At 59.6% G+C, this 25,982-nt stretch overlaps 1 protein-coding gene across 4 annotated transcripts in view; it reads right to left on the bottom strand.

Moving 5' to 3' along the window:
• Positions 1-5,177: 5,177 nt before the first annotated feature.
• The window catches only part of Acot7 (acyl-CoA thioesterase 7), an 84,264-nt gene continuing 63,459 nt past the window's right edge, over positions 5,178-25,982 (bottom strand). For all 4 annotated transcript variants that reach the window (XM_027947739.2, XM_027947742.2, XM_027947741.2 and 1 more), the window contains exons 8-9: positions 18,460-18,644; positions 5,178-5,600 (exon numbers count right to left, since the gene is read on the bottom strand). In XM_027947739.2, coding sequence (XP_027803540.2) covers positions 5,502-5,600; positions 18,460-18,644 — 284 coding nt within the window. In that variant the 3' untranslated portion in view covers positions 5,178-5,501. The remainder of the gene's footprint in view (positions 5,601-18,459; positions 18,645-25,982) is intronic.

Consider the following 25,982-nt stretch of genomic DNA (forward strand, 5'->3'; position numbering starts at 1 on the left):
GCAGGTGGCCAGGGTGAGGGTGTAGAAGGTGGACACGAAGACCTTGGGATGTAGGGTGACCCTCCAGCAGCCATTCTTGTGTCCAGCAACACTCTCTGGCCACGGTGCAGAGGCCACAAGGTGAGGGAGAAAGAGCATAGGCTTGACAGGGTGCTCCCAGCTTCTTAGCTGATGCCTCTGTGTCCCCCTTTATCATCAGACATGGCAGTGCCTACCTTGAAGGATTAGGGTAGGTAGGTAATGAGCTATGCCAGTGGTGCCAAGGGTGGATCTGGGCATGGGGCAAGTGCTTACTAAATGCTTGCCAAGGCCAAGACACTGAGGTTGGTGCAGGTGAACCTCAGACCAGCTTTGGGGTGAGGAGGTCACAAGGTCTGCATCTGGCCTTTGGTTTGCCTGGCAACCTGTGGAGGGTGGATGACCACCGTGGGCCAGAGGCTGCAGGCACCAGCAACCTCTACCGCATCAAATAGGTAACAGGGCTCAGCATGAACCTGGCGGGCCAGGATCTATTTCTACCTGCATTGGGCTGCCTCAGCTGTCAGATGCCCAAGCATACTCTGTCTGACCCTTGTGACTTTGGCCCTGTCTGGTTCACCCTGACCTGTGTTGATTCCTGGTACAGGGTGGTGAGGAGGACACCAGACTACCAGCACAACACTTCACAGTGCCAGTTCTTTCCCTTGTCTAGCCTAACAGTGCCTTGCTGAAGGGAAAGCTCTAGGTCTATGGGCAGGGAAACATGCCCCCTGGGTAAGGGAGGAAGCATCCTCCTGCAAACAGGTAGGTACACTCCTACCACTTAGTATCTCCAGAAACTTTGTGTGATGAATAATGTTGCCATCCCCATTTTAAAGATGACCGTAGAGGCAGAGAGAGGTAAAACCATTTGCTCATGCCATTATATGCCTGAGCCAGGACCCAAACTCCACATGCCTGACACCAAAGTCTCTACCTCTCAAACCCTAAAATGTCTGGGAAGGAGGCATTTGTGTTGCTGTTGCCCGAGGGTGAGGTGGTTCTGGGCCTCCTATCCTCATAGGGCAGATCCTACTTCCTGGGAACACCATTGCTTCAGGCTGAGTGCAACAGAGAGGAACCCTGGACACTAGGGTCTGGGGTGGGGGAGTAATGTCCTGGGATGGTGATGGGGGTAGACACAGGTCTTCAGGTGAACAGTGGCAGGGTTCTGGCTGTGAGAACATCACGCCCCTCTCCTCCGTATTGATGATGGGAGATCCACTGAGCACAGACCCACAATTCATGCTTCACAGGGAGCAGCAGCCACGGGGGTCCAAACCCCAGGCCCAGGTCCTGGGCCTGCCACTACCCTGCTAGCAAAGCTCCTCCGGCACTGCACTCAAGGCATCCTCAAGCGTTTCCAGGATGGGGCTTCCCACTCCCCGCCAGGATACATGCCCTCCCCAACTCAGGGAAGACTGCAGGTGCCTCCTTTCGGTCCTGGTACCCACCCAGGCCCTGAAGCCTCCCGCCGCAGGGTCTGCGGGCGGGGCCCGGGGTGACGTCACGGACCCGGGCCAATGAGGCCGCGCGGCCGCAGGGTTCTATTGCGCAACAAAGAGAGCCCAGAACTTGAAAGGATTCCCCGGGCTCTGGCTGCGCCCGCCCGCCTCCAGCGGGTCTGCTCTCCGGGCTCCTGCCCCTATGCTGGTTTCCGCGGGTGCTGCGCCAATGGTCCTGCAGGGTCCGGCCCAGCAGCCGCTCAGGGGCGGGGCACGCAGCTCACACCCCCAGAATCTCCAACCCCTGCGATCCCAGCCCCCTGGGGCTCGGATCACCCTCCACGTCTCCAACAGACGTTCCCCAGCCTGCCAGTTCCCAGTGGATCCCCCTGGTCCTGCCCAGCCCCGAGGGCGCGTCCGAGTGACCGCCTGGGGAGGCGGAAGCTGGTGGACCGCGGTTCCCAGGCACTCTCAGGGTTGCGCGGGGAAGGGGAGGGACCAGGACCCCCAGAGTGGCCACCCTTGACCTCCGTGGGCCTCTGGGGGCGGAGTTGCCAGGCCTGAGGATGAGGGAACCGAGGGAGGGGCTGACACCGGGGAAGTTACCCTTAAGGTCCCCAAGTTGGATAGGTTCCAGCCCCAGGCGGTGCCCACGGCCCCTCGGACAGACCAGGCGACCGACCGAGCGCCGACAGTCCCCTCCCCTCCGAATCCTCCCGCGGGAATTTCCCGCCCGGCCACCCCCGGGCCAGGGCGGCGACGCTCACCCTGTTTGGGGGCTCCCGGGGCTCCTGCTCGCCGTTCCCGCCTCTGGCTCGGGCTGCGGTGCCCGCGCCCCGGGACCGAGCGCGGGCCGCCGGGGACTGCTGGCGGCGGAGCGGCCCGCGGGCCGGGGCATCCTGGCGGCTGACACCGATGGTCGGAGCGCTGCGCTCGGCCCGCCGCCCTTCCCTCCCTCCCTCCCTCCCTCGGCGCCGCCTCCGCCGCGGTCGCGCTGTGCTCCCGCCGCTCGCCTGGCTGCGCTGGGCCCGGGGGCGGGGGGCGGACCAGGGCGCATGCCTCCGCCGGGGCCTCCGCGCGCCGCCCCTCGGCCCGCCCCGCCCCGCCTGCTCTCAGGCGCGGCCGGCAGCGCAGTCCGTCTGTCCGTCCGCGGTCTGCCCCTCCCCCGCAGCTGAGGCTTCAGTCCCGCGCGGCGATCGACGCCTCCCGGCCGCGCCGCAGCCTCGCGCTAGGTCTTGGGTCCTCCTGCCGTGGCCGCCTGGAGAGACCCATGCCCAGGGCTGGCGGGGCTGGCGGGCTAGAGGGAGCTGGGACAGGAGTGGGGTAGGAGGCAGTGGGAGGCTCAGGGAGACCTTCTGGGTGGAAGCCACGTCTAAGGTGAGCAGCCGTGGCGGGGTGTGGACAGGACCTGCCCTCCTGAGGACTGGCGGTTTCTAGGAACCCTGAGTTGCTTGGTCCAGAGCCAGAGCAGCGAAAGGCGAGGTTAAGCCTGCTGAGGATTCCAACTTATCCCTGGGCCTTGGGGCCTATTAAAGGAATAGTCATTAGAGGTGCGGCTACCCTGTGACCACTCCTCCCCATATGGGCTCAGAGATGACCTCTCAAGCCCTGCTCCCCACCTTGCAGCTGGGATAGGCCCCAGTCAGCAGCCTGATCCCCACCTCTTCTTCTTCCCTCCCTCTGATGTCCTCCTCCCGTTAGTCTGGTAGGGTACAGGCGGTCACCCATAGACTGACAGCTGAGGCTTATCCCATCTGGGGGAAAGCATCCTGCTCCTCAATGGGGGTCTCTGGAAGACCCTCCAAAGAGTAGAGCTGATATCTTAGCCTCCTGTGTAGGTGAGCATGGTACCTGGGTCTTTTAAGAAACCCATAACGACACATAGTACCAGGTCTCAGGGCTGCCTGGCACAGCTCTGTCCTTCTGGGCACAGGGGAAGCCTCCCTGGGCAGGCAGCCCTGTGTCGGCAGAGCTGGCACACCGCCAGGGTGAGACCCAGACCAACTGCTGCACAAAGAGCTACCGGGCACTTGCCTGGTCAGACAGGTCTGCCTGGTACTGGACAGCCTGGCTTTTGTGCTCATTTAAACTATACTCAGGTCCCTGAGAATCTTCTGGGGGCCCAAGGTGGACCTTAGAGCCAGTCCTGACAGAAGTAGTTACTTGTAGAGAAAGACTACATAGTAACATGCAGGGCTTCCTGGGGAGTGGAGAGCCTGGGCCATACCCTCTCCCACACTCCCCCGTGGGATGCTCGGGGCCTCAGTATCCCCAGTGAGCCCTCCATGGACAGGCTAGCTCCTCATCCAGGTGGCCCTGGTTATAAATAGATTGCCATCAGTGGGAGGCAGGGACAGGGCAGCTGTAATCAAATGTGGCATTTTTTCTCTTTTTTTTGGTGTTGGGATCAACCCAGGCCCTTGAGTTTGCTAAGCGGGTTCCACAGCTGAGCTACACCCCCAGCCCCAAGCATGGCATCTCTAAGATTCAGCCACTGAGAGCCTGGCCTCTGTCCATGGACAGAGAGCAGCCTTCCCCAGGCCTGGTCCCCCCCCTCCCCCCCGCCAGGCTCACTCAGTGCTGTTATCAGTGCCTCTGTCCACCTCAGCTGGCTTTGGGGCATGTGGCAGATGGACCCTAATGGCTGCCCTGGGTTTACTTATTCCATGTTGTCTTGGGTCTGGTGCTTTGTACTTCACACACCTGGGTGGTGGGTTTTAGGTACCTGACTTCCCCAAGGTCAGGTTGAGTGCCCAAGGTGGCACAGAACTAGGGAGTCTGAGGCCAGGCCCACCTTCTTATGAAGGATGCAGATGCCTAGGTCCCTGCCCCCTCAGTGAGCCCAGACACTGCTGGGGATGGTGTGGCTGGCTCTGGTTCACAAAGCACGGCTTAGGGGGCCTCATCTAGCTTTCTGCTTGCCCTCAGTGGCTTCGTAAGCTCAGGGCCTCCCTGTGGCATGGGTTGTGGGTGGAGCTGGGGATGATCAACGCTGCCAGAGCCAGCCTCTAGTGGCTGAGCGGTAGGAGGGCAGAGTTGCTGGGGCTTTATGAAGTTTGAGCTGGTTCTCTCCCCTTGCTCCCAGGCAGGAAATAACCCCGTCAGCTAGGACTGGGGCCCGAGACAGATTCCAAAGCTCTTGGCGGGCGGGCGTTTCTACATCTGGAGCTGAGTTCTCTCTCTAGGGGCCCAAGGGAGCCTGTGCAAGGCTGCAGCTGCTGGCGGAACAGTCTCTTCTCCAGGCAGTGGGACAGATGTTTGGACTTCAGGGACAAGCCTGGGCACCTCCTCCATGGGTATATTTGGTGGACTGGGGTGGAGGGTGGAGTTCTGGCCCCTGCAGAGGCCTTAGTGGTTTATGTACCCCCAGGGGCTGCTGGTGACACACAACCCAGACACACGCAGATGCCCTCAACCCATACAGGAACACAGCAACATGGAGGATGTGGCCCTGAGTCTACTCCCTTCCAGGTTCCTGCCAGGGTGGGACCTCTGGAGCCAGGCTGCAAATCTGCAAATGCACTCTCTATAGCCAGACAGGAACGGGGGGCTGCTACGCCTGAGATTCTGGGGCACACACAGGTGCTGGGGCTCAGTGGGTGGGGCCTAGGATGAAGGCACAAGCTCACAGAATGGAAGACTGAGGCTGCACACGAGAGCCCCCACACCCTGTGTCCAGTGGGAGAGTAGACCCCCGACAAAAGACCACCAGGCTTCACAGGTCCAGCCAAACAGCAGCTTTATTAGGGCGCTGGATTCTTCACATACCTTAATATGCTCGGAAGCAATCCCTAGGGTGCCTGTGGATGCCTCCAGCATTTGGGACAATACTGTGTAGCGTTTATACTGGAAGGATATAAATAAAGCTTCGGTGCACAGGCTCTCAGGACAGGGCGCAGGTTAACACTGCCACGTGGATACGTCACACAGCACCAGCTCTCAACGGGAGTGGGGGGGTTTGGCCAAGGGGATAACTTCTAAGTGACTGAAACCGGGGCTGTCACCGCAGATGCTCAGGCCCCGATGGCGGAGAAGGGTCTAGGGCTGTGGCTCTGTATGGCCCTGTCGCTTTGCCTTCATCTGCAGGTACCGTCCTTTGCCTTCTTCAAAGCGCTTTTTCTCATCCTCGGTCTCGGGCTGTGGGCCACAGAGAAGCAGCACAGGTTAGACAGGATGCTGAACCCGAGGCAGGCTGTGTGACCTGATCCCTCCTGGGCCCTGTCCTTCCTAGAATCAGGGTCCCCCGCCTGTGTGTCTGCACCTTCCCAGGAGGGTTTGGACCCAACTTGGCCCTGATGGCCTCCTGGATGCCAGGCACAGGCCTCCTGCTGCATCCTCCTAACCTGGCAGAGTCTGCTAAGTCCTACAGACATGCCCTCTTTACCTTTCACAGTGGTTGGAATTCCAAGCCCAGTGTCCCTTTGGTAATGCACTTCAGTTGAAAATGCACTTGATAATGAAAGGTGGGAAGGCTGGCGCTAGAGCTGGGTGTGAGCAGAGAGCAAGGAAAAGAGGAACCTTGCATTTGTTCTGCTGCCAGGGGAAGCCAGATGCCTGGGGCATGTGATCCTAGGGAAGGCAGGAACACTGATCTGGCTGTGACCTTGAGAAGGCCACTGGCCTGCCTCAGGTGCAACAGGGCCTGCTTTGTGGGGAGGTGGCCCTCCCAACCTGCTCTGGCCATGCAGGTGCTCAGAAAGTGGCCTCTTGGACCTTATGCACCTCGCTACTGTTCCTTTGAACAACTTGCGAGGCTGCACCGCATCCTTAGTGGGTGGAGCAGGCTGGCTGGTGGACTTTTTGGTTCTGGCTGGGTTCTGCCCAGGATGGTCCTGGTTCATGCCTGCTGGTGGGCTGGCACTGTGAAGGGCAGTACCCCCTACACTCTCAGGAGGAGCCTGCCATGAACCCTGGGCAGATGCCAAAGCAGGAGCATTAGGTGGTCACTTCTGAGGCCCCATCTGTGCCACTACCAAGTTCTGCCTCGAATTGCCCTGGCCAGGATTCAGGTTTAATGAGCTGTACTAATTCCCCTGGGATGCCATTTCACTTCGACGTTTTGAGGGTGTCTGTAAGCCAAAGAAACGGGGCCGCTGCCCTTCATCCACTATGACTCCAAGCCCCAGCAGCTATTTTTAGGCCTACGTGTTCTACAGACAAATGGTGAATTGGCAGAAGAGAGAACGGCAGGCAGAGGATGTAACATCAAGTCACATCAATGCCTCCTCCCCTCAGCCTTCTCCAGAATTGCTCCTTAAATGTCACCAGGTGTACACTGTCCAGGCTTTTGCCAGCTTGGTGTCAGTCAGACACAAGGGTATTGAAAGACACAGGGCTAGGCCCCCACAGGGGCTGTGAGTCCTGTTCTAAGACACTTTATGGAAGGAATCCCTCCTGCTGCTCTGGTCTGACCTTTGGCTGACTTAAGAGAGTAGAACTCCAGGCTGTTGACTTGAAACAGCCCAGGGAAGAGAAAAGGTTCTTTCTCTGCATTAGCATAAGTTCTAAGAGGGCAAGACTCCTGAGATTTCTGGGGGCTGGTGGGCTTGAGGCCCAGAAGAGGGCTCCCGTGCACAGTTGGGCAGATGTGCTAGGGCAGGGCTTCTCATGCATGCAGGGTCTGATCCAGTGGGCCTGGGACTGGGCTGAGACTCAGTTCTTAGAAGCTCCCAAGTGATGTGATGCTGCTGGGTATGGACCTCACTTGGTGTGGTCCGTCTTCATCCAGTCCTGCCAAGTGGGAGACAGTGTGAAGTGGCCAAGAGTGCAAGGTCAAAGTCACCAGGCTAGAGTAGTGGGGGTCTTTCTCTCCCTCATGGAGTCTCTTGGTGTGGCTGAGGCCTGCTTCCTGCCTACCTCTCTGGGGACCTCACCTTGGGCAGAGCAAGCACTACAGAGCTTGTGGGTGTTTTGGAGCTGGGGCCTGGTGGGCTGGGCACTGGGTTTTGGTGGCTTTGGCAGGCATGGGAGGACAGCTAGAGGGTCAAAGTGCACTGGACCACAAGCTCCTTCTAGCGTAAAAGCCCAGCTCTTTGCTGGTGGCCCTCCCTCTACCTGGGGGAACACTTGTCCCCCAGAGAGAGGAAAGGAGGCAAGAGGCTTGGACATGAGGAAACTCCAAAGAATGTATGCTGGGCCTGTGAAGGGCAGCTGGACCGAGGGGACGTTTACCTGGGCCCTCTGCCGAGACTCGGCCTTCCTGATGTGGGAAGAGACTTCCCGCTTCTTCCCTGGCACTCCTGGGAACATGTAGTATGGGATACTGGCCAGGTACCTGGTTCCCCAAGTGGTCCCTAATGGTCACCAGCCAAGTGCTCTCAGAGCTCAAGGGAGCCAAGGAGGAGCAAATGGCTTTGCAGAATGGAGAACATGAGCTCAGGAGCCGCCACAGGTGCCCTTGAAGGCCACCAGGAATGGCCCACCCAAGGCCAGGACCTGTGGTAGGGCGAGGGAGGCTGCTGGGCCCAGGAGATGCCCGTCTGTGGAATCCTCTGGGCTGTGCACCCTGGTCCTCTCTTTGATGATGCCCGTTCCTGCTCTATTTGGTCTGGGGCCAAATGGGTCTGGGAGCCCGCACACTAGGTGGCCGCTCACGAGGAACAATGCACACTGGCACCAAGGGTCTGAAATCGCAAAGTAAGATCAGTTTGTAGGGCTGGGACTGTAGCTCAGTGGTAGAGCGCTTCCCTAGCACATGTGAGGCCCTGGGTTCAATCCTCAGCACCACATAAAAATAAATAAAATAAAGGTGTTGTGAACATCTACAACTAAATAAAAAAGGTCATTTTGTTTTTCCCAGCTCGTTTGGCCAGGCCAAGGATTACCAGCAACCTGGGTGTGGCCGAGTGGTAGCTGGTCCCCTCTGGCCATCAGCTTGGCCCACGTACCCTCAAAGCTGGCCTTGACAGCCTGGAGTCCAAGCGCTCCCCGTGAGGACCCAGGCCTGCCCCCTCAGGGCCCCACCTCGCAGCTCGCCCTTTCTGGGAGGCCTCTCATTCCGCCCAGGACCCAGCATCACCTCCCCTCCAGACCAGGGAGAGCGGCTGGGCTGCTCCAATTCCAGCCTCAGCGCTCACTAGCCCCGAGGCCCTCCCTACCTGCTCTACCATGATGTGGGCCAAGCTCAGGGCCCTCACAGTCCATGTTTGACACCACCATGCGAAACAACCACGGAGGGGCCCGTCACGAGGGGCCATTACCGACTGAGACCATTTGCATGAAACACTCACAGTGAGCGAATCCAGAGACAAAGTGGTTAGTGGCTGCCCGGGACTGGGACACAGAGGGACTGGGGGTGTCCCAAAGTGGACAGTGGCGAGGATGTGTGAGCTGGGTGCGTGGAAACCTGGGGCCACCTGTGCGTGAGCCGGCTGTGCTGCGTGTGGTTATGCCTCAGCGAAGCCCTTACACCCCAGGCCAGCACAGGGGTCAGAGGTCAGTGTGGCAGGCACCCCCACCAAATCCTGGCACATGAGGGACGGTGAGTGGAAGAAACACTTGCCAAGTTCAAACTAAACACCTTCTCTGCAGCAGCGACGAAGTCTCCATTCATTCAGTCCCCCCAAGTGCTGTTCTGTGCTGGGAGCTGGGGGACCCCATCCTCAGGGACTGATAATACATAGAAAAATAGGAAAATAATGTAGTACATAGACTAGTGACAAGGGCATGGCAAAAGAATGGCAGAGCAGGGAGAGGGCACTGCCAGGTGCTGGGAGGGGCAGGCTGCACCCTGGAGATAAAGCAGGCCTCACAGGGACAAGAGAGCAGCTAATGGCACTGAGCAGGGGCAGGGGATTCAGGGAGGCCAGCTGTGGTGGAAGGAGGCCTGATGTGGACCCTCCCAACCCACAAGGCACCCAGACCATCTGCCCATAGTTGCCACTCACCACCACCTGGGCAGACCCACCAAATGGCAGAGACAGGCATTGACACTGGGATGGTCATCCCGGCGGACTGCAGGGCACCAGGCAACAGAGAGCGGCTGGGTCGGCCAGAGCGAGCCAGTTGGGGGACCTCAGGCAAGCTCCTCCCCCCCCACTTCAGTCTCCTCATCTGATGGGGAGCAGCCGTCCCCCCACACTGGTGCAGATGTGAGGCACAGGCGAGTGCAGGGCCTGCCAGAGGGGTCACCTGGATGACCTGGGTCTTGATGCTCTGGTCTGGGGTTCAAGAGGAGCGTTTTTAGGAGAGCACCGAGTGCACCTGGAACCAGCATGTGGCAGCACCAGGTGGGGTCCTTATCAGGACAGACGGGGAGGTGAGCGAGGTGTCCTGATGCACACCCTAAGGGGACACACTAGGGTCCTGTACATGCGAATAGGCCTTGCTCACCTTCCCTTGTCCCTCCCCACCTCATGTGCAGCTGTGACAGTGCAGCCTGGTGGAGTTTTCCCAAGCTTGTCCCCCGCCAGACCTACGGACACCTTCCACCATATTACTCCAAACGGTGGCAGACGCTTATGATCTTGGCAACCATCAGCCCATTAGGTGTTCCAGAAGGCGTGCATCTAAGGCTCTGGACGCTTAACTCACGGGGTCCTCCCAGTGTGGGTGCTGAGAGGGCACAGGCTGAGGGCAGGAATTCTAGCAGCCAACCAGGGTGCAGGGTGAAGCCTCTAGGCTGCTCCACGGTCTCTTCCATGTTTAATTCTTACAGTGAACTCATCACAGGACCTGCTCTCGGTCAGAACTGACGCTATCTGATGATGGACGTGCAGGAGGCTGCCAGGGAACGTGGCCAAGCCTTCACAAGAGCCTGGGAGGAAGAGTCCAGGGGACGGCCTCAGCGCTCTAGGGACAGTGGCAAGTGCTGAATGTTCCCAGTTCTGCACCAGTCCAGGGACAGGCCTAAGAGCCGAACTCTGCTTCGTTAGCCTCAACCTCTCTGCACCGAGCAGTCACCCGTAAGCACTGTCACACCGACAACCTAGGTCCCTGGAGGGGTGTTCTGACAGGGCAGAGATCTATAGTCGAAGGCAGTGAGGTCCCAGGCACCCACCCAGCGTCTGCTCCATGTGGGAGCAGGGTTCCTGGCCCCAGCTGACAGGCATTCAGCCTCCCAGCCATGAGCCTCATCAACAGCTCTCCCACACAAATGACTAAGGGGCCGCCATGTCCCCGCTAGCTGTGGGGCTGGCACAGAGACAGATGGCTCCCGGCGCACAGCCCCCACCCTGACATAGCCCCACCTCCTCATAGTGGGTCCTTTCCACAAACAAAGCAAGTAAACACAGAGCCTTGCTGTCCCTGGAAGGGAGGGGGGAGGAAAGCTGCTTCACAGGGAAACCAAACATCTCCACGGTGGCAGGGACAGGGGCTGTGACCTCGGGCCACAGCACCTACCTGCAACCTCCTTCCAGGCCTCTGTGCACATGCCGCAGAGAAAAGGTGGGAGCAGAGGGGACAGCAGGCAACTTGGGACCCAGTGACCCTGTGAACCGAGGGCCTGGCTGGTGCAAGGGACAGAGAGCATGACTCTGGGTCCTGTGGACCTGGCTGGAGGCATCAGAGGCACTGCACACCTTCCTAGGGCCAGGTCCCCTCACCTGTGGAGTAGGGAAGCACTCAAGGAGGGGACATGGAGACATGCTTTCTGGGGCCAGGCACAGGACCTTGGAGACCATTTTGTAAGGAGGCTGGCACCAGCTCCGAGGACATGCCCTGCTAAGGTACATCTGCTCACTCGAGACACTGACCTGGGAGGACAGTCAGATGGCCCAGGGGACAACTCACAGCAGCAAGGCCTTTAGGGCACTGTGCCCACCCATGGGAACGGGGTCTGAGGGAAGGTCCCTCTGTACAGGTCCAAGGCACACTGCCTCCTCCATGCCCAGGGCTCTGCCCAGCACTGGTGCCAGGCCCCAGCTGTGCCTGCCCGATGACCCCGGGCCGGGATCTGCATCTCTTCCCTCTCCTCAGTGTCTCCTGCCAAGTGCCACCTTCTGGGCTCCTTTCCACTGCAGGGGAAGCCTGTGGCTTTTCAGCCCAGCACTGCAAACCACATGCTTTCCACTCTGCATTTTCTGTGCTTCAAGAACACACATTTGGAACGTGGCACAGAGGTCGAGTGACTAAGTCCCACCCTCAGTACAATCGATAGCTTGTCCTTTCTGTAATTAGTGAGAGTCTGGTGCAATGAGGGCTCTGGTGGCGACAGAACGGTTTCCTGCCGGCCTGAGGGACACAGACCTCCTCAATTAGGCAGCCACATGGCACGCCCTCTCCCGTGATCTAATGGAGACAAGAAGGATCTTGGGACACTTACAAAAGCAATTCAAACATCTTCTGACTATAGGGGACATGGGACACTTAGCACAGCCTGCTGAGGGCCACTGTTGGGCCAGGAAAGGGCAAGCTCAGCACCCTCGGTCCTCCCAAGCCCCGGCTCCCAGGATGCAGCTCCGCGGGAGGATCCCACCTGGGCAGGGCAGAGCCAGGCATGGGCGCAGGACACACCCACTGCCCCTGCACACCTGGGCTGACTCCTCTGCTGCTGCACCTAGCTGCACCTCTCTGGATGGTGGCCTGCAGCAGCAAACAATAATGAGACCACTAGGGAGAGCCACCTGGCAGCACAGACACAAACTCCAAAATAATGCTCCTGTGTGTGCCTGAGACACCCCCACACAGAGGCTAATGGGAGGTCGCAAGCGAGGTGGGGTGACGAAGGGTGAAGAGGAGTCTGCTTGTCCCCATGGTGGAGGCTCGGCAGCCCTGCAGCCGGGCTTGTGACACCACTGTCCTCACCAACAGCAACAGACTGCAGCTGTCGTCTGCCAAGCGCTGGTCACCCGTGAGGCCCCGCCAGGCTGTGTCATCCCTGCAGCCCTGCCCTGCTGCACACTCTGCGCCCTGCAGCACAGGGTCTGGGGACACAGAGGGGCTCCTCTGTTGAACAAATGACCAAATGATCAAAACAAGGAAGTCTTAACTCTACACGTCAAAGATTCAAAACTGGTGGTTTTACTCAACAAACACTGCGCCGTCCACTCCAACCACCACCAGAAGGCTTAGGACTGAGGGCTCAGCTCAGCAGGGCTGGCAGTGGACACAGGGGCATAACTGGCAGGCCTGTGCAATGACTTAGGCTTTCCTACCTGCCCTCCAGCGCCAACTCTGCCTGCAGCAGGGGAGCTTCACTGACGCCACGTGTGTCTGGGAACATACGGGTCTGCACACGCACACACGGGCGGGGGGCCTTCTGAGTCCTATACTCCACAGAGGGGTGCCAGGGCCCTCCATGCCCCTTGAGAACAGAGCAGCAGGCCGTCAAGAAACGGCGTGGCTCTCCACACTTGGGGTGGGTGGTCCCTTCCACCACCCAGGCCACACCAGAAGTGAGACTGCTAGGAAACCTCCGTGCTGGTGGCCTGGTCTCATCTGAGCCCAGTGACCTCTCCTGCCCTCCACAGCAGCCTTGGTGGAGTCTGGGACAGACTGGCCATCCCCTGTGCCCTCCCAGCCCACACCCCGTCACAGCATGGCCTCCTTGTGCCCCAGTATTGGTGGCCAGTGCCTCTTGTGGACTGTGAGTGGAGCAGGCAGGCAGACACCCCCACTCTGCTGTGTGCCCCACAGGCCTGTGGCCAGTGCTGCTGGCAAAGAGGCAGGAACACACGTCTATGCCGGGACACGTGGGCATGGACGGACTGGCAGAGTGCAGAATCCAAGGTGGCAGGAAAAGAGCCAGGCTCGAGGTGGGGCTGGGGACATGCGCCCTCCTCTCCCCTGCTGACCATGTGTGTGGCCCCAATGCTGGTTCCGGGGAGAGGATCCCAGCTACTCCAAGTGCCTGAGCACTGGCCAGTCAGGCACTGGGGTGGCTTCATGACCCGACACTTCCCTGACACCTGACAGGAAGTTGGCGAGCACGCCTCGGCTCCAAGGACTTTGTAGGTCGGTCTGTGACTCGTACCTGTGGGCTGGCAGCCGGCTGGGGACAGGATCCCTCAGAGGCAAACTGCGCCTGCTCTTGCTGAGACCGACACCACCTGCTACACCCCCGCCTAGCCAACAACTATAGGCACCCGAGCTTACGCCGCTCAACAGGCAAGGACGACGGAAGAGGCTGGGACAGCCAGTGACCAGTGGGAAAACATCTTGTCCCCAGCAGGATCAAAGGGAAGACAGAGGGCCAGAGTGCTGGAGGCTCTTCTGGCTGTGAAATTCCCTAAAAGTGGTTATGGAGCCTCAGCATGCAGGAGCTTGGGGCCCAGTGGTCTCCATGACACCAAAGTATCTCACCAAACTGCAGCCCCCGGGCCCCTGCAGTCCCGTAGTCTGGGCATCCCTCCTGCCACGCCAGGCCACAGAGAGAAGTTTCCCTGTTCATCCTGGCCAGAAAGGTGACCGCCTCCTGCGCTGCTGCCGTATGCTCCAGGGGAAGGGCCACCGGAGCACGGAAAGTCCCACCTGTGCCACCTCCTCAGTGCAAAGGCACAAGGGCCTTCCAGAAAGACCTCACGGAGCAACGGCTGGCCTGTGATGGCTCAAGCCAGGAAGCAAGCCTCCAAGGAGGGGTAGCCACAGCTGGGACCACCAAGGGCCTCCCTAGCCGACCTCAGGCAGGCATCCTGCGCTCATGCTGGGGCAGCAGGTCAGATGGTGCCCAGGGCCAGGTGCTCCTGCACCCACTGTGCCATCTTCCTGACCAGCTGTGGTGGACCGAGTGGCCGCGGGGCTCTGCACTGGCTGCACAGGTGAGTCCACTAGGTGGGAAGTGAAGGGGCAGGTTGAGTCATGGGGCAGTGACAGAGGTGAGGCCAGCAGAAGCCCCATCTGTGCTGAGGCCCCAACAAGACTCAACTACAGGGCAGAAAAGCACCTGATCTCTGTGGAGAGTCGCGGAGGCCCATGGGGCAAACACCTGTCCAGCAAGCACCCTGGCCAGGCCCAGCAGCTGCTCAAAACAGCCACGTTTCCTGAACACTGAGGCGGTTTCCTGAGATCTCCTCGGGATGACGCAGGGCCCTGCACTGAGTAGGTGTGGCGCAGCTTAAGGCCACATCTCAGACCCTCCTCACAGGCCCAGGCTGAGAAGGGCCACTCCCAGAGCCACACCAGCAAGGGTCCTGGCAGTCGCAGGGCAGTCACCCCCATGTTCCTCATGGTCCTCCTGTCACGAGGGGAAGATCTGCCCTAACTCCAGATGTACCACATGGATAGGATGCAACTGGCAACATGTGCAGCAGCTGGCCCTCGGTATAGGTCCCAGCTCTCCATGACCAGCCCCAAGGAGGACCCCAGCCCCCCGCCTCCTCCATTCCCACCTTCCCCAGAGGCAGGGAATGGCCACAGCATCATGCTGGCCGAGTGGGTACCATCTTGATAAGCAGACAGCTGCCACATTAAGAACAGTCTCCCCAGCCTCGTGGTGGACGCTCCATACTCATCACTGCCCTCAGTGCTGCCCCAGGAAACTGAGGCGCTGCTGGGGGGGGAGCAAGACAGTGGAGAGGATGTGCAGGTGCAGCAGGCTGCAAGTGTGGTGGGGCTGACCCAGAGCCCTGCTCTAGGGAGGACAGCCGCATCCCAGGCCTCTTAACCCCATCTTAACCTCCAGACCCCTTCCTGTCAACTCAAGGTTGACCACTGAGCCAAGTCTGGGTCCTGCCTGCCTCTGCCCCCAGCTCACAGGTGTGTGAGGCTGCAGGTGAGTATCCACCAGCGCTGGCTGACAGCCTCCTGCTTTGGGCTTTCTGGGACAAGCTCACCAGATCTGCTCTGCAAGGACTCTGCCTCCTGAGGTTGGGATGATCAAGTTCTCTGGCAGACACGGGAACAAAGAACTGGTGGCAAGTGCTGCCCACACACACGGAATCAGGAGCCTCCTCTGGCCCCAACACTGAATTTGGTCCTCTCCCCTGAAGACTTAATATGCTTCTTACACCCTGCACAGAAAAAACCCACCCATCGGAGGCACCAGGCCACCTTAGTGCTGGGCGCCCGGAAGCCAGGGCTGGGTGCAGGAGATGGTTTCCCTGCTGTCCCTTCCACAGGCCATTTTCCCACTTCTGGTCCATGGGTCTGGGTGGTCACAGCTGTAGCTGCCCCTCCATGGAGCCCTGCTTCCTGGCTTGAGCCATCGCAGGTCAGTCGTTGCTCCAAGGTCAGAGGGCACTGGCATCCAGACCAACAGCCCGATCCCCAGCACGAGTGACAGCTGCTGAGGCACAGCACGCAGGCCCCCAACAAACATCCATCCAGAAACAACTGTGCACAGAGGCTGCGCCTGTGTCAGCAGGGCCCTGGGGAAGGGAGCTAAAAATAGACAGGAGGCTGAAGGAGCCAGCGTGGGGGCGGGGAGGCGCCAGGAGAGGAGGGGCCCAGCTCGCACACGCCTGGAGCCCTGGGCAGCACACATGAGTGCTGAGGTCCGGGGCGTCGGAGGTCCCCAAGTGAGCATCACAGAGGCCTGGCAGAGTGCCAAGTCCCCCTCTGGGGGGTGTGCCCTGCCGTCCCCTCCAGACTGTCTTTATCAGCACTGTTGAAGCCACCTGAACTGAGCAGGACATCAGCCACGTGCAGCCCCCCAAGTTAGAGACAATGCCACCACGCCCTCCACTCATGCAGGGGTCCTCCTCACCCCTCTGCAGCCCTTGCCAGCCCAGCGCCTCCTCTCTGGGATCCGCCGCCTCCTACACCATGACCCGCATACAGGTTTCTGGAAAAGGACACCCAGGTCTGCTTTTGAAGGTCACAGGTTCGGCCCCAAAGGCCTCCTTGACTACAGACCTGGCTCCATGTGAGAGCCCACTCAGGGATGGACTCCACAGCAGGTGGGGAACCCGGGGCATCAAGGTCCTTCTCCCAGATCCCCTGCTGGCCACAGTGCTGGTCTCCACAAGAACCAGAGAAGAGGGGCCGTGGGGGGCACTCGACTGGTGGCTGGGAAGGAGAATGCATGCCTCAAGGGGCAGGCACCACCCATGCCCGAAGCAGTACTGGCCCCCAGGTAGGGGTCCCTTACCACCTGCAGATAGCTGACACAGAAGGCCTGGCCAGAGCACCCTGCCAACTTGCACCAAAGCCTTTTCAAGGTGCAAACTGTCATGCCTCATTGGTGCCCCCAGGTCACATGCCCATTTGGGTAAGTTCTGCAGAACCCCACCACCATCAGGCCCAGATATTCCAAGGCCAGACCCCTTCAAGTGGGTGAGCGCTGGTGAGGAGGGCTCCCTGGAGGAGCAGGTGAGCAGCAGCAGGCAACCAGGGTCGGTGGGTCCTTGCCCACCTTTCTTAGCCTACACAGTGGTGAAACTGAGGCGCACAGGAAGCACATGCTTGAGGCCCTGACTAGGCTCTAGGTAGCAGGCACTGCTCCCCACCCACACGAGCCCCAACACGGGAAGCTGAGGCAGGAGGATCACAAGTTCACAGCCACGCTCAGGAATGTACACCCTCAGTAAATCAGTGAGACCCTGTCTCAGAAAGAGCTGGGGATGTAGCTCAGGGGTAGAGAACCTGGGGTCAATGCCCGGCATGGCGGGGGGAACCAAATATGGGTTCTGGAGCTGGGCTCCCGGGTAGAGAGAAGGGCAGGGATGAGGGATGCCCCTCCCTGTCTTGGTACAAACACCAGGAGAACAGCTCTGGCAAGATGGCCCTGGGGAGATCCAGCAGCCCCTGGCAGAAGTGCCACGGGGTGTGGGTGGGGGCTCTGCCTGGAGAGGGGGCAGGGAGCGGAGGACTTCCCAGCTGACAGGAGACCTGCCTCACAAGCCCCACGTAAGGCACATGGTGCCCCAATTGGCCTGGTCACAGGGCTGGGCCTCAAGGGGTCCACTGGGAGGTCACAGGTCAATACTGCTACATGGGGGCCTCCTGCCTAGGAGGGCTCTGGCCTCCCTCTTGCTCTCCTTCCTTTCAACCCACTGAGTCCTCATCCTTCATGTTCAGGTTCACCATCACCACCCATCCCACCCCTCCTCTGCCCACAGCACCTTGGGGAGATCACATGGCTCAGAGCACCTAAGTCCCAACCTCAGGCGAGAGAAGAAGTTGGGAGGTGGGGGACCTGTGGGCAGGTGAGGCCCTGGCCACCACTCATTACCACAGTGGCCTCACTGGGCCTGAGCATTCAGGAAGGAGGTGGGTGGAGGGGACGCAGCCTCAACCAAGACATGAGCTACCCCAGGGCAGGGCCCACCAGCCAAGACGCCCTCCTGTCACAGGAAGAAGCAACCAGCCTCCTCATGGCCCCCGGGAGAGAACGGGACCCCACGTGCACCATGTCTACCCAGCCCACTCTCCTCCCAGGGGAGCGTCAAGCACCTGCAGGACGCTGGGAGCAGACGGGGGTGCAGGGGAAGCAGGGCTCAGACTGGCAGGGCCATGCTGCCTGGAGGCCTGCCCTGCCCTATGGGGGGCAGGAAACACCAACTGGTTTCCTCTTGGTTGCAGATCAGTCCACTTAGTGACAGGCCTGAGACCTAATTCACAGGAGTCAGGACTGGCCTGAAGGCTGCCCTGGGTGTGGGCTGGGCATCTCCACTCCCACAGCAGAAGCTGCCTCTGGGCCACGCTAAACCCTCTGTGCCTGTGACCTCTGGACGTGTCTGGGGCTGAGCTGTAGGCGAGGCCGGGGGATGTGCACAGGTGCACACAATCCTGCTGGCCTTGCACCCACCTCTGCGTGCCAAGGCAGAACCAAGTCTGAGGGCCAGAGGCAGGGGAAGGCCTGAGTGTCTAGACTCACACTCTGCCGGCCAGGGGTCTGGTTTGATCTGTATCAGGCAGGACATGCAGGCAGAACCACCCTGGGGAGCCCTCATCCTCACTCCAGCACAGGCAACACAACGCCAGGGACCCTTGGGTTCTGTGCTGCCAGGTAACCTGCATCCCCAAACCGCCAGCTTGCTCAAGGGGTCTGTTGTGTCTGCCCAGGCCCATCCCCACAGCCTGCAGGGCAGAGCCCGAAGGACTTCCTGCAGCTTATAAGGCCTTCCTTCCCACAACCTGATGTGTGACATGGCAGCCCCCAGGGACACACACTCACCACGAGCTGCGGTACAGGCAGCGACTTGCCCTCCTGGCTCAGGGACACGTAGGTGAAGAAGGCACTGGCTGCCCGGTAGCGTTTCTGGGAGTTGTCCACCACGGGGTCGGCATCCACCAGCACCTCAATTTCCATGGACTTATTGCTCGTAAAGGTCATGCGCCCGGAGATGGTGATGACGCAGCCTGTGGAGCGCGGACAGAGTCAGGGGAGCGGACAGCGTGGCCTCCTCTGGGGGAGGTGGCAGGGGCGGGCAGGGCAGGGTCAGGAGAAACCATGTTACTAAAACAGTTAAAAGACAGGGTTAGGCGACAGGGGTGGCAACAACTACGAGAGAGTGAAGTGACAACTATTAGGACGCGCCATTAGTAGCCCACGTTTGTCATCTGTCTCTGGAGCAGGCTTCACTGCTGTGCTTGGGGGTCTTGGTGGCCGCCCAATCGGCCCCCAGCCGGAGGGGAAGAGCTGGAGTTGCCTGCACGCTCCTCGGCCACGCTGCCCCGGGCTCCTGGCGTGGGCCGGCTCCATTCTGGGTGAGATCAAGCCAGCGTGCGCGTGCCCCGTCTATGCTGAGGCCTTATCAGTGCCCATGGGCCACACTGTTGCCCCACCATCTGGCTCTGAGCACCGGGAGAACCTTCCAGAGCCTTGTTTCTTTATTCTGGACTGCCTCAGGCCACTGTGGTCCTAGGTAGGCCCCTCCTGAGCCACCTCTGTGCTCCAGCTCGGCCCCCCCGGCCAGTGCCCCCAAGACGGCAGGCACCCTTCCTCTGTAACCCTGAGCTGCTGGTCTGAGCTGCCTGCCAGGCCCCTCCCTAGGCTCACGGCTTCCCCACACCAGCAGTGTCTGTCTGTGACAGGACCAAGTCCAGAGTCACCATTCCTGTAACATTATCCCTGGGGTCCCCTCACCCAGCTAACCCTAGGCCAACCTCTCTGGACTTCCCATTCCCTTGGGCTCATGGGACTGGGATCTTCTCTTCTGTCCCCTGCCCTCCTGGGCACAGCCCTTCCACCTGACCCTTAGTCTCATAGAGCCCAGCTTTCCAGTTACTGATGGGTACAAGAGAACCTGTCTGTCAGGGTACCTATGGCAGGAAAAGAAAGAAGCCCTGTGCTGGGCCTGGGGCCTGGCCTGTGGTCATTGTGGCCACAGGATGCACTGACCTGTGGGGGCTTCAAGGGGAGGGGCTAGCATCTGGCTGCTGCTGCTTCTCCGATGTGGCCACACTGCACACCCCAGCATGGCCTCCTTCTGGGCCAGCTCCAGGAAGTCCCTGACCACATGGACTACTGGGTCCTGCTCCACGGGAACCAGTTCTGGCCATGGAGCCCAGTGTCCTGGCTCCTTTGAGACAGGCCCACGAGAAGTGTTCAGAGACCAAGAGAGAGACAGTGGGGCAGCATGGGCTACTCTATGTTAAAGTCCCAGGCTACTTCATGCCACATTCAACTCCATACTTACAGGGGGTGCTTCATGCTGGATGTGGCCAATTCTGGGAGAGAGGGAAGGAGCCACAAGGTCAGCAACAGGGGGCAGGATGTGGCTGTAAAGTACACAGTCCCATGCAAGCACCCTATAGCGGTCACCCAACACACATCCCGGGGGATGGCCCTGTCTCTCAGAGAAGGGGCTGGAAAGTTAAATGGGTCATCCCGGAGTCCAAGTGGCCTCTCTGCCATCTCCCCAAGTGCCAGCCAACATCCCTCACACCAATGACCACAGGTAAGATGAGAGGATGGGGCCAAAAAAGCAGGGACACCCCTCCAGGAGATGAAGCCAGCACGGACTCCACCAAAGGCCCAAGGATCCCAAAACAGACCGCTGTGGCAGGGGCCACTTCCCAGGGCCTCAGCGCTGGCCGTGGACTCTGCCCATGAAGGCCCCTCCCACCAGCTCCTGCGGCAGCACAGTCCCACTGCCCGGTTCATTTCAGTCTGAGGAGACTTCTATCGTCAGTCCGTGTCCAAAAACGCGCAGCGGGCTTTGTCTATGCACACTGGGCCAGACCAGGAAAGGCAGAGAGCAGCATCCAGAGAGAGGACCCATGGCGCCCCATGGTCCCACCTGAACGTCACCACGCTGCACAGGCCTGAGGCTTGACCCTGGAAGGCTGGACATGGCAGGACTTTGGAGCTAGACCTGATCTGGTCACCAACAGGCTGAGAAAACTTGAAACCCAGGTTGACAGATGAACCCTGAGTCCTAGCTGCCAGCAGAGGATGCAGTGCTTCTGGGCCCTGCAGGGTCAAGACCTCCCTAGAGACTCAGGTGCATCGCAGTGGGTGGGGTCACCAGGATGGGGCTCAACTCCAGATACCCCACCCTGATCCCCGCTTCCTACACTCTGGCCACTAGGGCCTCCCTGTGGCCCTGGACATGCCCTCCCCACCCCACCCTCGCCTGGCTCACCCTTTGTGCCTCAGCACAAGCACCCCTTCTCTAAGACTTTTAGGAACAGTCTTTCTGTTCTGTCTGTACCCCTATGTTGGCTGGCTTGTCCATTTGACTGATGTCCATGTCCCTCCCAGCCTGGAAGCCCCATGAGGCAGGGTAGGTGTCCCACGGGTGTGCTGAACCAATACATGGCTCACAAGGGCCTGGGAAAGAAGGCACCTCACGTGTGGACATGCCCAGTCCACAGGACCCAGCACCCTGCTGGCTCTCCTGGGCCTTCCAAGTCCCCAGCCTGGGCACCCTCAGGAGCACAAAGCCTCGCTAGCCGTCACTTCCTTACAAGCTCAACCTAAATGCTGTGCTCAGAGCAACAGCCTGGAGCCCTGCCACCCCTCACCTGTCTACCCACCAGCCTCTCCCAGGAGGAAAGGGCACCAGAACCGGGCCTCCCTTTGCTCCACACCATGCCCAAGTGCCCAGAATGGGTGAACAGGAGTGGGTGAGTCTGGGTTCAGAGTGGCCCACATTGTTGTGGGAAGCTGGCGTTCAAGGAAAGGGTTTCTGGCAACACCATGAAGGCATCCTGAAGAGGGGAGCCAGGGCGACCCCAGTGTTGATAGTGGTGTAAGCAGTGTGGCCTGTGCAGGCCCCGTTGTGGCTGCCTGGCTACCCCACATCCTCCCAGGGCCTCAGGCCAGCTGCTCCATACGGAGGAACCTGAAGTCCTGCAGTACCGCGGCAAGCCAGGGAGGAAAAGGAAGAGCTCAGCTCAGGGTCGGGGTGCACCCTGAGCCTGGGCTGGGGACCGCAGGCACAGCACGAGGGCCATAGGGTCAAAGGCCAACCTCCCTGCCCACCTGCCCAAGGAGGAGCGCTCCAGGCTCTCTGGTCTGCCTGAGGGGCCACCGAGCTCTGGTGGCCACCACCTGAAGGGGGTCTGGACGATGGTGAGCACCTGCCACAGGGCAGCCCAGGTGGCTCCACCCCCTGCCGATCCCCCACTGCTCTACCACAAGCCATCATGCCTCTTGGGGGTCAGAGCCTTGACTGTCCAGCCTGCCGGCTGTATCATGACCAGGTGTCCACAGACCCCATCACTATGTAGGGAGGCCAGGGAGACAGGCTAGGAGTCATCGCAAGCTGAAGGCTACCATGTCCATATGGCTTGCATGCTGGCCTACTAAGAGGGCCAGGGCACAATCCAGTAAGCACAGCCTGCAGACCTGGTCACCCTGCAAGAAGGCCAGGATGTGCAAGGCTCTCCCAAAGGGGTCAGCTTTCTCCCTCAAGGCCCAGGCAGGAGCAAGGGTAGTTTGTATGCCACTTTCAGCCCCAGTGGTGTCTACATCTTACTGTGACCTTGGTGTCAGGAGGCCCCTCTGAGAAAGCAAGAACCTGAGTCCATTTCAATGTGCCTGTCTCAGAATCATAAAGCAAAACCCCAGACGAAGCCAGGCCCTGCCGGGACGAGACAGACAAAAGCATTCCAGGCCCCGGGGATAGCAGGTGGGCACCGGGTCCTGACGCCCAGAGCAGAGGCACTGCCAGGACGTTCCCACAAGGCCACCATCCAATACATCCAAGGACGAGCACCCATTTATTTAGAAGAGCAGGCAGAAGGGTAGTGGGAAGACAGCTCCACAGAGAACATCATTCCCACTGCACTGGGCATGGGGCCCACTAGAGATGGACGCAGGGATTGGGGTGCACTCTTTGGCATTGCAGCATTTCCCAGGGAAGGGGGGCTGGAGAAGGGTGCCCGGTGCTCTCTGAGCCTCTAAAGTGGAACTAGAACAAAGAAACTGCCGCAAGAGGCCAGCAGGCAGGCTCCTGGGCACCGCTGCAGAGAGCCCTTAGTTCCAATCCAAGCCTGTCCGCTGCCAGGGACTGTGCCTATGCTTCCTGTGTGCAAATGGGCATAAGGATGGCATCCTTGGAGGGGAGGTCACATCCGCCTCTCATGTGCAAGGGACGTGAGTGACAACAATCTTCATCAAGGGCTCCCCAATTGCCCCTAGCATGGTGGGGGTGACTTCCTCCACAGTTTTAAAGGAGACACTGTCACCCCATGTGGTTCTATCCTTGCTCTGAGGCCACCCTCACGCCATACAGGCCCAAAAGAGTGACTTTGGGTGGGGCCCAAGAGCCCCTCTGCAAAGCAGGCCTTGTGGGGAGACTGTGCCCCAGAGCCCTGCGCAAGGCCTGCAGGTGCAAAGCCAGAGCAAGGGTACCAAGTGACATTCAACACTCCCTGAGTTCTTTCTGTGGTAGACACACACTGGCAGGAGGAGGCTCCTGGCATCCTCCAAATGAACACAAGGGCTGTCGCATTTGCAGGGGAGTTTGTGAACAACATGTGATAACAAAGACCCGGTCTTTCTCCCTGGGCCCCAGGAAAAGTCTCAAGCTGGGCCACAGCTCAGCATGCAGGGCACATGAGCCTGGACCAACAGGGGGAGTTTGGCTATGCTCACAGGGACCCCAATCCCTAGAGCACTCTCCAGGCCCAAGTTCCAGCGAGCACTAGGGGGAGGCTGGGATAAACCAGGCAAGTCTGTGGCCTCTACTCCAGTGTTGCTAATCCCAGACCTCACGAAACCTAAATCCACAGCTGAAGAGGCCTAGGACAGAGCCAGGGAAGCCACCAAGGGCTAAGGAGCCATTCTCTCTCCTGGGCTCTGTGCCAGCATCTGGCGGACACACTCGCTGGAGAGGGAAGGCTAGGAAAGACTGGTCAGCACAGCAATGGCCCCCAAAGACGCCCACCTCAACCCTCAATCCCAGGAAATGTGGCCCTACATGGCAGAATTTGATTCAGCAACATGCCCCCAGATGGGAGCTGCGCCTGGCTGGCCTGACCTAGCTGGAAGGGTGTGCAAGCAGAACAGTGAGGGAGAGGGGAAGGACGACTGGAGATGCCGGACAGGCCGCAAGCCAAGGGACACGGGTGCCTCTAAAAACCGGAAACATCAGGGGAACAGATTCTCCCCCTGGAGCCCACAGAGGGACCTGCCCTGCCACACACTGACTCCAGCCCGTGGGAACCACGTTAGACTTCCGACCTCCAGAACTGTAGTAAACTTTTTGTTGTTTCAAGCCACCAAGATTTTGGTCACCTGTCACAGCAGCCCCAGGGAACAAACACAAACATCTGGGTGGAAGCTCAAGGGGCAAGCTCAATCTTGTTCATTGTTTTTCCACTTATTATGACTATAATTAAGTGGAAATAATTTCGTGAAGGTCCTGGAGTAACATTTGCTGCTGGGTTCTGAGAATGGGGTCTTGCTGGTTGCCAGGCTGGCCTCAACCTCCAGGGCCCCAACTGGAACTAAAGCCACATGCTGCTGGCCTGGCCTCGCCACAGTGTAGCACAGGCATCGGGGACAGGGGTGTCTCATCACCTGTGCAGCCCTGATGCCTGGGGGTGGCCAGGTCTCAGGTGACACCAAGCACCAGGGAGCTCTGTGGCCAGGGTGGTTTCTTTGACCCCTTGAGAACAACAACACGCTGGGTAGTAGGAGGTGCCAGCGCTCGATAGCGAGTACCATGGGCAGAGCTGGGTGTGTCCTCGGGCCAACTGTGAAATGCAGTTCCTGTTTTAAATGACTGCCAGCCCGCCTGGGGAGGCACAGCCCCTGAGGCTGGCAGGTGCCCCAGCCTGACTCCCCCACAGACGGTGTCTCTCTCGGGTTGGCAGCAGCCAGATTTCAGCAGATGCCAGGATTTGGAAGAAAGCAAAATCATGAAAAAGAGCTGCTACCGAGCCCGAGAGGTTGCCAAGTGTTTCAAAGTTTACGAGCAGCTAGTGTTTGCACCCTGAAGAGCTTTTGCAAGAAAAGCAATGGAAATGGTAAACTGATATTGGTATTTCTCATACTGAACCTGAGAGCTCTTCCAGCAGCCTCCTGTTTCTGTCCTAATGTCTGGGAGACCATTTCTCCACCAGAAAACTTTAGCTTGAGGTTTTCCTGCCTAATGTTTCCAAACCACCACTCAAGGTGACCCCTTATCCCCTTTACCTTCAGTCATAGGCCACTGCAGTGTCTCAAGTGACCAGGAGAGAGTAAGCTCAGGGGCTTTGGGCACGAGGTTTCCTGGGCTGGCAGCTCCCCAGGCCTTCTGTGCTGTCCTGTGAGCCTCAGGAGAGGTGCCCCAACTGCTAGCCATGCAGGCGGCAGCCTGACCTAGTGGGCTTGGAAGGCCTGGCTGAGGGGCTCAGGCTGCATGTGTGCGTCACAGGTGGCCACGGAGGTTGTGAGCTGAGAAGCAGCAGGTCACTGGCGTCTAGCGACCAGGGTGGCAGTGCTGAGGTGGGCTGGCAGGTCGAAGGTGTAACAGGGGTGGCCCTCTGTGGTCTAGACAAGAGTGAGGGGTATAGACAGCGTGCTACCCTGCAAGAGTGCCAAGGTGACTAGCAGACGCAGTGGCCATGGAAGGGCCGTCCTGGCTCGGGAGGTAAGCGTGGGTGAGCAAGCCCTTGCTCAGCACACAGCCCTTCCAACTGGAACTCCAGGACTTCCGACTTCCTGGGGCAGCTGTGAGGATGCGGTGAGACGGACGGATTTCTAAGGTCAAATCGGGCATCACCATCTGCTAAGGCAGAATAATGACCCCCCCGGGAGGTGTCCCACCCTCTATTCCCTGGGCCCTGTGCATGTGTGACCTCATGTTGCAAAAGGGACTTTGAGGATGGGAGCGAAGGACCTAGTGGGAGTGCCCTGGATCATGATGTCCTCCCAAGGGTCCTTATAAGATGGACACAGGATGGGCAGAGTGAGGAGGAGCTGGATGACAGGAAGAGGTGGGAGGAAGGGCTGTTTTGAAGATGGAGAATGGACAGAGCCAGAAGCCGAGGCCCCGGGGCCACCTCCAGAGGCTGGCGAAGGAGGGGCCTCCAGTGAGAACCAGCCCCATGGACCCTCGCAAAGGGAGGAGGACGACCCGTTCCTGAAGCGAGCAGGCGCCTGTGTGGCCGCAACATGTCCCGAGTCACGGGCTCCCCTGTAGCAGGTCAGCCTCCGGGGGGCTCCCTTCCCAGCTGGGGTGAGGGGTAGGATATGGCCGGGGACACATTCGAGGCGGCGTGCACAGTGCCATTGTGACGGGCACTGGCCGTGGACAGCAG

The sequence above is a fragment of the Marmota flaviventris genome, chromosome 10 (assembly GCF_047511675.1).
Source record: "Marmota flaviventris isolate mMarFla1 chromosome 10, mMarFla1.hap1, whole genome shotgun sequence".
Lineage (NCBI taxonomy): Eukaryota > Metazoa > Chordata > Mammalia > Rodentia > Sciuridae > Marmota > Marmota flaviventris.